Source organism: Rhinatrema bivittatum, chromosome 1 (assembly GCF_901001135.1).
Source record: "Rhinatrema bivittatum chromosome 1, aRhiBiv1.1, whole genome shotgun sequence".
Lineage (NCBI taxonomy): Eukaryota > Metazoa > Chordata > Amphibia > Gymnophiona > Rhinatrematidae > Rhinatrema > Rhinatrema bivittatum.
Genome location: NC_042615.1, coordinates 603901719 through 603915381, shown reverse-complemented (window position 1 = coordinate 603915381; position 13663 = coordinate 603901719). Strand labels below are relative to the sequence as shown.

General features: G+C 39.8%; 2 protein-coding genes across 6 annotated transcripts in view; both read left to right on the top strand.

Moving 5' to 3' along the window:
- Window positions 1–13663, top strand: part of SNCAIP (synuclein alpha interacting protein) — a 320048-nt gene that overhangs the window by 122715 nt on the left and 183670 nt on the right. The window lies entirely within an intron of this gene.
- LOC115099768 (B2 bradykinin receptor-like) lies at window positions 9049–10059 on the top strand. Its single transcript, XM_029617597.1, has one exon. The coding sequence runs from the start codon at window positions 9049–9051 to the stop codon at window positions 10057–10059; it is 1011 nt and encodes a 336-aa protein (XP_029473457.1).

The following is a 13663-nucleotide window of genomic DNA, read 5'->3' as shown; positions in this document are numbered from 1 at the left end:
ACGAAAGGACATCGCCACCTATCCCATGACTTTTTACTTTTCCTAGAAGCCTCTCATGAGGAACTTTGTCAAACGCCTTCTGAAAATCCAAGTATACTATATCTACCGGTTCACCTTTATCCATTCTTCTACTCAAAACAAAAGCCAACTGCAAGAGACCTAGGCATCACACTAGACTCCGAGCTCAACCTGAAAACCTTCATAAACGCAATAATAAAAGAGGGCTATTTCAAACTCCAAGTTCTCAAAAAAATCAAACCCCTACTACTCACTCAAGACTACCGTTCAATACTCCAGGCCCTCATCCTAAACTCGACTACTGCAACTCTATGCTCCTCGGACTCCCAGCCTCTACCCTCAAGCCACTCCAGCTACTTCAAAATGCAACAGCCAGATCCCTCACAACAGCAAGCACTCCACACACATCACCCCCATACTGAAAGAACTCCACTGGCTCCCCATAACCCACAGAATTCAATATAAAGCCCTTGCCCTCATGCACAAATCCATCAACATTGAAAAGACTAACTGGCTAAAGGACACCCTTCATCCTTACACCTCACAAAGAAACCTGCATTCTAAAAACACTGGGCTACTTACAATCCCCTCCATCAAACAGGCTCACCTCTCCTCAACGCGAGAACGCACAATTTCAATAGCAGGCCCCTCATTATGGAACAAGCTACCAACAGAACTCCGAACGGAATCCTCTTCACAAAATTTCAAGAAAGCCCTAAAAACCTGGCTTTTCCGAAAAGCCTATCCCGACAACAATTAACCCACCACTCTGGGATCCAGCACCAAACAACCATCGCTATTCCCACACTAAGAGAACTCATAACATCTCCAACAAAATTCATACGGCCTCATTAACGTTAGCTATTTTAACGATAATAGAAAGTTACCAAATAGCAAATATTATTCAATGTCATAATATTATAATTGTTATAATGTTATAATTATTAAAGCAACCCATAGATGTAATTTTTACACTACAACATTACAACCCATAGATGTAATGTAATTTCTACAGTGCTACAATATTATTTTACAATGCTGCAATATTACAACATTACAATGTAATGATAATATGACCGCCGTCTTTGTTGTCGAAAAGTCATAATGTAAACCGATGTGATACCCATGGGTGAACGTCGGTATATAAAAACAAACAAATAAATAAATAATAATAATAATAAATCTACAGTCTTATCAACTAGCAACAGTCCTACTCCAGGCCTAACTGAAGTATTTGTTTAATATTTAGGCCATTTCTTTGTTTCTGTCCACATATTGATCTTTTTCACCTTTCAGTTTCACTATACCACTTCGGATCTTTCTCCTTTCTTTGATATATCTGAAAAATGTTTTGTCACCTTGCTTTACCTCTTTGGCAATCCTTTCTTCCACTTGAATTTTGCTTTCTTCATTTCTTTCTTTGTCTCCCTCAATTTCACCAGATATTCTTCCCTGTGTTCCTCTTTTTAGGATCCTTTTAGGGATGTGAATCGGTACCGGACTCGTTTCTGGTATCGGGTTCAGGTAAAAACTGCGGGAAATCTTCGTTCCCGTAGTTCTTACCGGTTTTAATCGTCTGTCTCGTGCCGAAAAAAAAACAAACCCACCCCGACCCTTTAAATTTAATTATTTCGAATCCCCCCCCCTTTGACCCCTCCCAAAAAACTTTATTAAAGTACCTGGTGGTCCAGTTGGAGTCCCATGAGCCATCTCCCGCTCTCGGGCCGTTGGCTGCCAGTAAACAAAATGGCGCCGATGGCCCTTTGCCCTTACCATGTGACAGGGGCTATCGATGCCATAGGTCGGCCCCTGTCATATGGTAGGAGCACTGGATGGCCTGCGCCGTCTGATATTTTCAATCGTCAGATAAACGATTCACATCCCTTGATCGCTGTTTTTTTGCCTTTATTTTATCAGCCATGTCTTTTGAGAACCAGATCGGTTTCTTATTTCTTTTACTTTTGTTTACTTTTCTAACATATAGATTTGTCGCCTTTGTAATTACTCCTTTTGGTTTGGTCCACTGTTGTTTCTCCTCTCTCATTTTCTCCCAATATTCTAGTTCTATCTCCAGGTAAGTCTCCATTTTGACAAAGTATGTATTTTTGAAATTCAAAACTCGAGTCTTTTTGTGACCTCTCTGTATCCAATTTGTGATTTCAAACCATACTGTTTGATGATCACTGGTGCTCAGGTGGGCACCCACCCAGACATTAGAGACATTATCCTCATTAGTGAGCATTAGGTCGAGTATAACTCCCTCCCTTGTGGGTTCCATTACCATTTGTTTGAACAGAGCCTCTTGAAGGGCAACCACTATTTCTGTACTTCTGGTAGATTTCACAGAAGGGATTCTCCAGTCTATGTCCGGCAGATTGAAATCTCCAATAATCAACACGTATCCCTTCTTTCCCTCCATTTGGATGTCTTCGACCAGATCTCTGTCTAGTTCTTCCATTTGAGTTGGAGGCCTGAAACCACTCCAGTAAAAATGAATGCACCATCATCTTTTTTAAGGATGGCCCATAATGCTTCTTCTCTACCCCACATTCCTTGCAGTTCAGTTGCTTGGATATTGTTTTTACTTACAAAAATATTTCTTACATACAATTTTTTAAGTGGACTATTTAGACCTCAGATTCAAGCGACCATCAAAAAACACTGGGTTCAGTGTTTCTTATCTGATAATCCATCAACGAAGCTGTTCTGTGCTTAAAAACATGATAATCATCAGTCACTCGAATACTTTTTTGTTTTTAGTTTTTTTTGTTGTTCTTGCTGAACTGAATCTGAATAATATTCTTCAAAATTGTCCTAGCAATGGAGAAAAAATGGTTTAGTGAGATGCCTACAAAAGGCAAATTGTAGTAGTCTAAGCCAGTGTTTCTCAACCAGTGTGCTGTGGATAAGTTCTTCCTTTGCCTGGAGCTGTCAGCCTCAGCGTGATCATCCTCCCTGGGTTCCTGCTCTGATTCTATTGGATGTACTCCAAATCTCTTGCTTGCTGCTCCATTCCCTTTGTCCTGCCCCAATGGCAACCAGACAGCACTGAAAAAGACTGGAGGGGAGGGGTAGAAGCAGGTAGCTCACACAGCTGTAGTGAATGGCTCAGAAGAACCTCTTCCCTGCTCCAGCCCCTCCCCGTCTGTTGTCCAGAGTACAGAGCTTTTCTGTGCTGGGCTCTGCCTATTTGGAGAGTCATTGTTCCTGGCCTTAGATGTCTTTGCTATAGGGACTTGGAATTCAAAAAAAGGAGTCACTCAGAGCTCCAAACTGGCAGCAATGAGCTGTGGGAGAGGAAGGCAGGTGGGGGGAGGTAAATGCTGAAAAGGGGTGAGGGAAGGTAGGGTGAATGTTTGATGGGGCAGTGCGAAAGGTGATGAATTTTGGGGGAGATGAGGAGGGGATGTGAATACTTAGAGAGGGCACAGGATGCTGATATATTATGCACTACTGTTCCTACCAGCCGGGGGTGGGGAGGACTTTAGAAGGAGAAGCTGGGCCATTTCAGGGAAGGTTGAGAGAGACAGACAGAGAGAGAGAGAGAGAGAGATGACTGGGTATGAGGAAGAGGCAGGAAAAGCAAGAGAGAAAGGACAAGAGACTGAGTGAGTGGAAGAAGGGAGAATGGACCTTGGATAAGGAGCAGAGTAATGAAGAGGGAAGGAACCCAGGATAGAGAATGAGAGAGAGGACCAGGTTGTGGGAAGGAAGATGGAGAAATGACACAGGAATAGGGAAAGAAAGGGGACCTGAAAAAGGGGGAGAGATCTGAGGATGGAGAGGTAGGGAGAAGGACAAATAACATTGGATAGGAAGAGGGAGAGGAAACCCAGGATGAAGGGAGAGGAAGAGAGGACCAGGTATGGGATAGACAGAGAGGGAAAGAAGACATGAAAGAGAGAAGGAAAAGCAAAACCAGGAAAGAGAGAAGAACAGTGAATGAGAGAAAAAGACACACTGAGCCAGAAAATCAAGCCAGAGATACCCAAGGTTGTAAACTTATTACTGTATAGAGAATATTAATAATGCATTAGTATGTAATACCCTGGGACACAGTTCAAAGTCCCTGACTTGGACATGTCTCCCACATGAGAATAGTTGGATTTTGTTTGCTAATTTTGAACTTTCCTGGTATATAATTAATTCTCTTGTACGTAGGATATACCCACCAGCACAGAGGGTTTGTATTGGATTTTGAAATATTTTGTGGTAACAGAACTGGGAAAACTTATAGGTATATTTTGAGAGTAGATTAGTATAATTTTCCATGGGAACAGTCCACTGGACTCCCCCCCATGTCTAAACCATGAGGTCATTATTTTATTTTATTTATTTTTAATTTTTATATACCGATGTTCTTGTATGAAATACAAATCACTCCGGTTTACATAAAACAGTGGAATGCCCGAAAAAGGGGAGGGGCTTTACATAGAACAATAGATTAGTAGAGGATGATAATCATTACAATTAATGGTAAGCAACACTAATGCTAGAAAGACAACTAAGCTTGCCTACAAGGCCTAGAAAAATAATCTTCTCTCTAGCAGAGAATTATGGACATTCAGAGTGAATTTAACATCTTCATGAGTACTGTAATATCTAAAACTGTGTTTGAGGTGTGGCTCCTGGGGCCCTATTGGGGACTGCTAGCCCAGGGGTTACACAAGAAAGGAAGAAAGTGTGGCAGGCACTGAAGGAAGGGGAGTTGAATGAAGTGGAGGTAGAGGAGATGGTCTGGTAGAGAATTCACAACTAATCTTGTCAATCTTTTCATGAAAGAAATCAGCCATAGTCTAGGCAGTGTGAAGGAGGATGGAAGGTGGAGGAAGTTTGAGGAGTAAAGTGAGTGTGGTAAAGAGACAGTGAAGGTTGGAGGCAAGGGTGATTATCAGATGGAGATACTGTAAAGGAAAAAAAAAGATGGTTTGAGGAAGAAGGAAGCCAGGAATCAAAGTCAGCAAGAAAGGTGGAGGAGGACAATAAATGACAGCTATTTGGGAGTGAATTTGGGGTGAAGAGACAGATGAAGTGGGTCCCAGATGAAGAAAGGAATGGGCTTGAGGTGGAAGAAGGGTTTGAAAACTTCAAGGGGGAGGATAGTACCAGCACAGCCTACTGAGTTTGATGTATGAGAGAAATGATGATAACTTCCATGACAGAGAGCAGCAACAGAAGCAGAGTCCTCAGGGGAAAGGCAAGTCTTCATCAAACCAAGAAGATGGAGGGAATGAGATATAAAGAGCTCATGAAATTAGGCAAGCTTATAGGAAACATAATGGGCATACCTTGTGGAACATGAGAAAGGGAGAGAAGAGGTGGGAAGGAAGGGAAGGGGGATAGGGTTAAGACCTGGAGGATTGAATGGTTGAAGTATTCAGATGGGGTAACAGTTGCTTTGGAGTACAGTACTGGGATTGATATCTCCAGCTGAAAGGAGGAGGAGGAGGAGGATGAGAAGAGTACAGAGGGAAGCAGAGGTGCGTTGACAGTAACAAGAAAAGATGCTCCCAGGGAGAGAATTGATGTGGCCTACGGTGTCTTGGCGTTGGATACCCATTCTGCCAGCACAGAACAGACGTGAGAAATTTGGAACAGGTTCTGATTGAGCTGTAAACTCGGGCATCAAAGCCGGCTTGCCAGACTCAAAAGTTGAAAGTACTGTAACAATTCAACACAAGTACTGGCTCAGAATTTACTAAACACCCTTAGTATCTGAAAATGCAAAGCCTGTCGAGTCAGGTTTTTCAAGGATAAATATAAAAATGAGTTGATTGGTATACCAAAATAACAGTAAACTTGTAGCTTATTACCATTTGTGAGATTTGCTGTAGCATGGGGATGTTAGTTGTATGCTGATTAAAAGCAGTGCTCTCCCTCTCTCATCAGAAGTAATTCCATTATAAATAGCTGCTGTGAACTTTTGAACTCCTGGAAACTTCTGAATAAATATGATGATAAGGGATAAGGTAATCCTGTGCTTGGAACTCATTCCTCCACTAAAATAAATCATAGTAGTTTTTTTTCTCTGCCTGACCATGAATGGCTCAGTTTTTTTTTTCTATTGAATAAGCAAAACAGTTAACAGTTGCCCTGTCCCATCTATAATGAACATCTGCGGGAAAGGCCACTAGAGATGTTTATCAAAGGCAAATGCCTCTTCTACAGAACACCAATCTGCGCTCCTGTTCTCACGCTTCTTATAAATGCTGTCCCAAAAGCCTACAAGTGTCCCTCTTGTCCCTTTTTCTGCAGTACTTAATTGTGCAGACTAGATCAAAGATGCCAGTGATCGTGCAGTGCATATCAGCACATGGAAACAAGGAAATAGCTCCTCAGTCTTATTCTTGAAGATTTTATCACTTTTACGTACAACAAAATTGTAAAAGCTCATATGTCTTTTCTTTCGGCGAGGTTGGATGCATATGTATCCACTCTACCAGTGCAATTAAGTAAATCTGTTGTCATTTTTAATGTACTGCAGAGTGCCAGTAGCCATATTAGTTCCTGGAGAAAATTGGACTTTTTTGCAGGCTCTAATTCCTTTTACTGACTAGTGTGAAACTTGTAGAAAGACGTTGCACATGCACTGCTGAGATTATAGACACCCCTACTTCAGCTTGAAAGTCCCTGTATAGGGTTACTGCCTCACCTACGTCAGCCCTAACAGGTTGATCCCATTCTTTTTTTTTTTTTTTTTAACCTCATCATAAGCCTGGAGATACAGTTCTATTTTTTGTAGGGAAATCAGAACTACGGCTCCCTGCAGACAAAGAAATTAGCTTATTCAGGTTGACTTGGTTGAGATGGCAACCCTGGAAGGTTTGACAGTGTGTTTGCATAATATATATTTTGGCTCAGTAAAAGGTATTGCTACCTGCAAACAATGCAGTTGCTATTGTATGATCTACGTTCCTATCCCGGTGTGGCTTTACTTTCCTGCAGCAGAAATACAAGGTTTAAAAAGATAAAGACAGTCACTGAGTTAGGAAGTGCACTTTTTTTTTCTTCTGAAAAGGGGTCTGCTGTTCACTTTGAAATATCAGAAATTTTGATGGGCCATGCACAGTGAGCTCAACTTTCAAAATTGTCTGCAGTACATCTGTGTGCATAAGTGGGTTCACGGGGATTTATGCTAATATTTTATAAACCGTGTGGCAGGGGGCCATACAATTTATAAAATACTGCCCCGAAAGTACATATGTATGTTTCAGTATACACGCATATTTGAAATGCATACTTTTTCTACTCATTTTGTAAAATTGCTCTTATATATTTTAAGCCCATAATAATTATAATAATGCATGTGTAATAATAACATTGGAGATAGCCATGGTCTGACAAAATGTTACTTGAGCTGAGTGTGGATCCTATTTACTAAGCTTTATTTTCATAGATACAGAATGGGAATAAAGCCAAATATCCTTCTGTTGCTCTCTAGGGTGCCATTTGTATGTTGCAGACTGTAATGTTGGACAAGTGGAATTTGTGAGAGAGGCAATCAGTGCATACCTGATTTTTCTGCATTTCAAAACGTGAGCGATTAAAATTTCTTTAGTTATTCACACTTCAAGATAGGTGCACAGTGCTTGTACACAGTAACATGTATCTCTCTAGCATAGTGCTTGATGTTAAGGGGGCTAGCTGCATTCTTTTCCAGACATTAATCATGTGCTCTTGATGTGAGTCCTAGTAGTGTCACGTTTCAGAGATTACTTTCTGACAGGAATTCATAAACTTGCATTAAAGACAAAGATATTTTCAGCTAATCTTATGCAGTTTGTCTTATGGCTACTGTGTGTGGAGCTGGGGAAAAAACTGTATTATGGTGTCCTGAGACCTGTGATCTATTTTTTTAGAAAGCAGCACATGCCCTTGATGTTTTTGGATATCTGAGCACCAGTGGAGACTTTAATACTTGTAGAGAAAATGTCACATACCATAAGCCAGCGGTGCTCAAATGTGTCCTCGAGTCCTTCCTTACTAAACAAGTTAAGTTTTCAAGGTGTTCCTAATGAGTATGTGTGAATATTTTTGCATGTTCTCTCTCTAGTGCATCCACACGCATTTCTCAGGCATCTTCATTAAGGATAGCCTTAAAACCCAAGTGGCTAGGGTGGAGGGAGAGAAAGTAGGATTCGAGGATAGGTTTGAGCACCACATCCATAAGCCGTAGCGGGATAGACATTGGAATTGTGTTACTCTGGTGAGAGCAGACAGTGACTATCCCATTGCTGAAATAATTTTGGAAATATGAAAAACTACCCAGTTAGTTTTGAAGCAGGGAGCTAGATGTGAGAGACATCAGTTCAAACATCCTAATTTTGTAGTTTGCAAGTTTGAAGTGTTTTGTTTCCTAGTTTATATTTTGATTTCTGTACATTTGTGAGACTATGAGCCAAATATCTGTACAACATTTGTAAAATAAAAGGATGTGTGGTATTTCATGTTTACTATAGTTAGTGTTATTTTCCTTGGTAACTCTGGTAAAATTAAATATTTATACTCTTACATTATAGTTGTTAACCTAAGTATGTTATTTTTCAAATATGTTTTAAAAATCAATATTTCTAATGTTTCTTTTTTTCCCACCCTGCAGTGCTTATCACACTTAAGTACAGTATTTTGTGAATCTTACACTAGAATCCCCACAGGAGAAAAGTTGTTGTACTGTTAGCAGGTTTCTAGGAGATGTAATTATGTGATACCATTTGTTTTCTTCTTAGTAATGTCCCATGACATTATAACGCACGCCTTTTCCCTGCCACATATGGTATGCTTGTTTTTTAGCAGTTTGCTTGCAAGATCAGCAGGAGTAAAAGCTATTCTAGTTTGCATTGTTTGTTTTATGTTTCTTTTGGCTTTTTTTTGCTTGCTACAGTGATTCCAGGGCAGGACAGTTCTTTTTGCAGGGTGGCCTCAGCTGTTTTTGGATGTATTGTCACTGTTAGAAGATTTCTTGAACAGTCTGTGGAAATCCAAGAGCTGTTGCCAAATGCCAGGACACCATTGAAAAGTGAGCTGTTGGTTATGGAGGTTACTGCTGGCACTGTGGAGATTATCACCTGTGCTATTTTAATCCTGGTGAGCTTGATCGGCAATACCATACTGATCTATTGCACATGGAAATGCATCACTCGTCATCTACCAACATCCTTTGCCCTTATCTTCAGCCTGGCAGTTGTCCATCTTGCCAGGAACCTTGTAGTGAATGTCATGAGCATTGTGTTTAACTCCGGGGTGGTGGTGGATTCACCTACCTGCAAAGTTGGCAAATTCACTGCAGCTGTGACTACCACGCTTGCTGTCTGGTTTACATTGTACCTGGCAGTTCTTTACTGCGTCAAGCTTTACCGAGTAGTCCACCCTTTGAACATGGCTCCAGAGAAAAAGTGGAGGAGGCATCATTTGTTTGCAGTGTTTGTTCTCTGGGCAGCTGGCATTGCTGTTTGTTGTCCAGTGCTAGTGTTTGGGGAAAAGGCTGCACATGTGGTAGCAGAGAATGCCACCCAAAGCCAGTACGACAGCTTACTATACACAGAATGCCTGGTTAACTACAGCAGCCAACAGGTTGCATTGTTCTATGGAAAGATATTTTTGGTTATAGTTGACCTGCTCCCCTTGGCTGTTTTGGTCCTGGTCAGTTTTCGAGTAGTACTTCTGCTCTGGGAACATAAGAAGGCAACGTATGGTGATATTTGGATTGGCAGTGATGCCACGGAGGACGAGGTCCTCAGAGCATCCAAACTGGTGATATTCTTGATGTTCCTTGTTACCTTGCTCTGGGTTTCTCATTTCATCCTAGTCTATTTCCTAACAGACCTGAGCTCCTATTATTTCATACCAGCAGTGCTTACAGTACTATTTTCTGGTTACTCAGCCCTCAGTCCATATCTTCTTGTGTTGATAAATTACAAAGTGAGGGTACAACTGAGGTCCTTGAAGTCTTTCTGTTGTCCGGATTTTAAAAAATCTGTACTGCCTGATGTAAAAAAATCTGTTTCTGAATCTGCTATTACTGTGGCTTCTCCAGACACTTAATGAAAGCAGCCAAAATGGATAGCTTTGGAAGGACTGAAAAAAAAACCCTCTTTAATTGCTGAAAGGTGCTCAAAAATGAAAAATGCCTCCAGGCCTAAGAAAAGCTGTTTGGAGAAGCCATGAAAATAAAGATTTGGCATGAAAGTAAACCACAGAAATGAGCTACAGGGCGTTTCAGAGGCAAACTGTTGATCATGCTTGTAAGTGCACTTTATATAATGTGCAAAGTAGAAACATTTGCTGTTGGAATCATTTGCAACCAGAAAATGCCACAAGTGTGCTAGAAAAATAGAAATGCATTCATGTTTTTAATATTATCATAAATATGTAGATAGTGTGCTAGTTACCTCAGTAGCAGGGTACTAGTATTGGATTTATCATGTATATTGTTCATTAGAATAATGCTAAATTTTAAAAAAAATGTGCAGAACATTTGTTGAAATTCTTTTCTTTAATAGGCATGCAGAGAACAAGACACAATAAAGTTCTGCTGATGGTACAGAGCCTTACTACATTTATATTGTCATAAATGTGTTGATCGATTATGAAGTACACAACTGGGTCGCAAATAATTTATATTAAGAAATATTTTTTCTGTAACAGAAACACAATAAATGGACTCTCTGTTGCTCTTTTATTTATTAATTAATATTTGCTTATTGCCATGAGCTAATTGTGTCATAATTTGGAATAGTAATCTTTTAATTCCACTATTATAATGTGCCTAGTGTTTTGCTCTTTATTGTAGTATTACAGATCCCTGTCTAAAGCGCAGACATGTCATCAGCATCTTCACCTCATTATATTTTTTTTTTACTTTTATTAATCTGTAACTGAAATGTGATGCTCTTGGTTGGGTATGTTTCTTTTTGTCATTAAATCATTTTTAGGTTGCTAAAAGACCCTCTGCTTTTAACTTTTTGCCTTTATAGCCCACCCAGTAAGTGTTAAAAATCATTCAATAAAACATTCCCTGCTCTGACATTTTATTAATTATTCTCAGTGTCACTTATTTGTCCAGACCTTTTTTTGATTCCGTTAAAATTTTCATTCTCTTTTAAACTCTTAGCCTCTTGTGTAAGTATTATTCTCACTATCTTGTACTATCATTCTTGCAGTACTGTTGATGTAGCGCGGATAATGTACACTGCCCAGTGTAAGCTGAATATAGATCTGCCATGTCAGGTACAGTGAATGATTAACAAAAGAAACAGGAAAAGCAGAGGGCAAAAAAGGTCAAACTTAAAGCTAACGTACCAAAGAAGTTGTTCAGAACACCAAGAAAGGTGTATAGCAGCTGCTCGCCATTGTGTTGTGAGTTTGCTATCTAAATATAACCAGTCTTAATGGTGTCTGGTATGTCAGATGTATACCTCAAAGGAAATCGCCTTGAATTCATTTCAGTAATAAAGCAGCTCTTTCTCATGGCTGCCTACCACTTTTATACAACACAAGGTGTATTCAGACGCAGAAAGTTGTTCACAAACTCTTGCTTACACTTCTGTTGCTACTTCCCTTTTTTTGGTTGATGCCTATCCTGCCTGATTTTCAGTTCCAGCTTCTTTTTTTTTATTTGTGAAAGTTATTGTCAGATTCTGTTCTCAGCAGTATGTTTTCAGTATTCTTTCAGCGGTAATTTTCTTCACAATGAAGGTTAGTATGTTGAGTCACATGATAGTGGTAGTGGATCTTATACCAGGAACTTTACCTGCATACCATCACATTTATTTTCTTTGTAGCATAGATATGAGATATTAGCCATGCACTGTAAATGCTTAAATTTAGATCATAACACTATTCATTCATGGTCAGCAGAGTCATATGGTTCAAAAGGCTGTTTTCAAAATCTGATCAGAATTTTGGAAGAAGAAGAGGCAATCTTGGTTGTGATGGGGAGAAAGGAGGAATATATTTTAGAAAGGGAAATATTATAAGGGATAAAGGAAGGAGGAGGTCAAATGTGGCTACAAAATAATTGCCTGGCAGATTGGGAAAATGTGTTACATACTATGATGGAGGAGGTAGAAGAAGGAAAAGGCAAGAAGCTAAGTTTTTGATATGTTGAGATTTAGATGATAATGGAAGAAAATGTGTTAAGGGATAGCAGAGAAACAGAAACTGAAGAATGGATACAGTGGAAATGTTCAGGAACAGAAAGAGAGCTCAGCATGTTACCAATGTTCAGGTGATATCCGAAGTCAAATAAGTGATGAAGCCACCCAGGGGACACATGCAAAGGGAAAGATGGCTCCCAGCTGGAGCTCCAAGAGGTGGGAATTTAGAATGAAGTGAGCTTAGTGAAAGGCACATCAAAGAGGGACTGTGTATGATAGGCCAAACCTGCACACAATAAACATCACTAATGCAGCTGCATTAAAAATAATGGAGATAATATTAAAAGGATTTACACACATAAATGTAACATGCTATTGTAGCAATTTTCAAAGGCCATTTATGCACGTAAAGTGTACTTACGTGAGTAAATCGTATGGACAATTCAATGGCATATATTGTAGCAATTTTCAAATGCCTACTTACACGAGTAAAATGCACTGACATGTGTAAAAGCCAGTTTTATGTGTAAATGCTTTTGAAAATCAGGTCCATAGTGGCCACATTAAATTTTAGCATTATCATGTATGCAAAAATAAGTAAATATCAGGGTAATGAATTCATGAATCATTACCACAACATTTATGAAACTGTGGTAAATGTATCAGGCAAATTTACCGTGACCTGGGGAGGTGTAATCAACTGTGGGAGAGAGGCCAGACTTGGGTCCTCCCTCTCCCTGGTATATCCCCACCCTTCCTTTTGAGGCATGTTCTCATGTGTGGGTCATAACATAATATGCAAGCTTGAAGCTGCCATTTTGAAGTAGGACAGTGATTCAGCTAAATAAACTGTTCTCCCACTCTTCTGCTCTCCTTACTTTGCTGCCCGGGGGCGGAATGCAGTTACACTGAAATGCTTCTGGGCTTCTTAGTGCATAGTATATTAAATCAGCAGGTTAAGATTTGCCAGACTAAGGATCCATCAAGCCCAGCATCCTGTCTCCAACAGTGGCCAATCCATGTCATAAGTACCCTGGCAAATACCCAAACATTAAATATATCCCATGATACTAATGCTGGCAACAAGCAATGGATATTCTTTATTGATTAATAGCACTTTGTGGACTTCTCTTCCAGGAACTTATCCAAACCTTGTTTTAAACCCAGCTACACTAACTGCCTTAAACACATCCTCTGGCAATGAATTCCAGAGCTTAATTGTGTGTTGGGTAAAAAATAATTTTCTCTGATTTATTTTTAATGTGCTACTTGCTAATTTCATGCAGTGCCTAGTCCTCGTGTTATCTGAAAGAATGAATAACCAATTCACATTTAGCCATTCAAGACCTTTCATTATTTTATAGACTTCTATCATATCCCCCCTCAGCCATCTCTTCTCCAAGCTTAAACAGCCCAAACCTCTTTAGCCTTTTCTCATAGAGGAGCCATTCCAAGCCTTTTATCATTTGGTTGCCATTTTCTGTACTTTCTCCAGTGCAACTATATCTTTTATGAGATATGGCGACCAGAATTGCACACAACATTCAAGG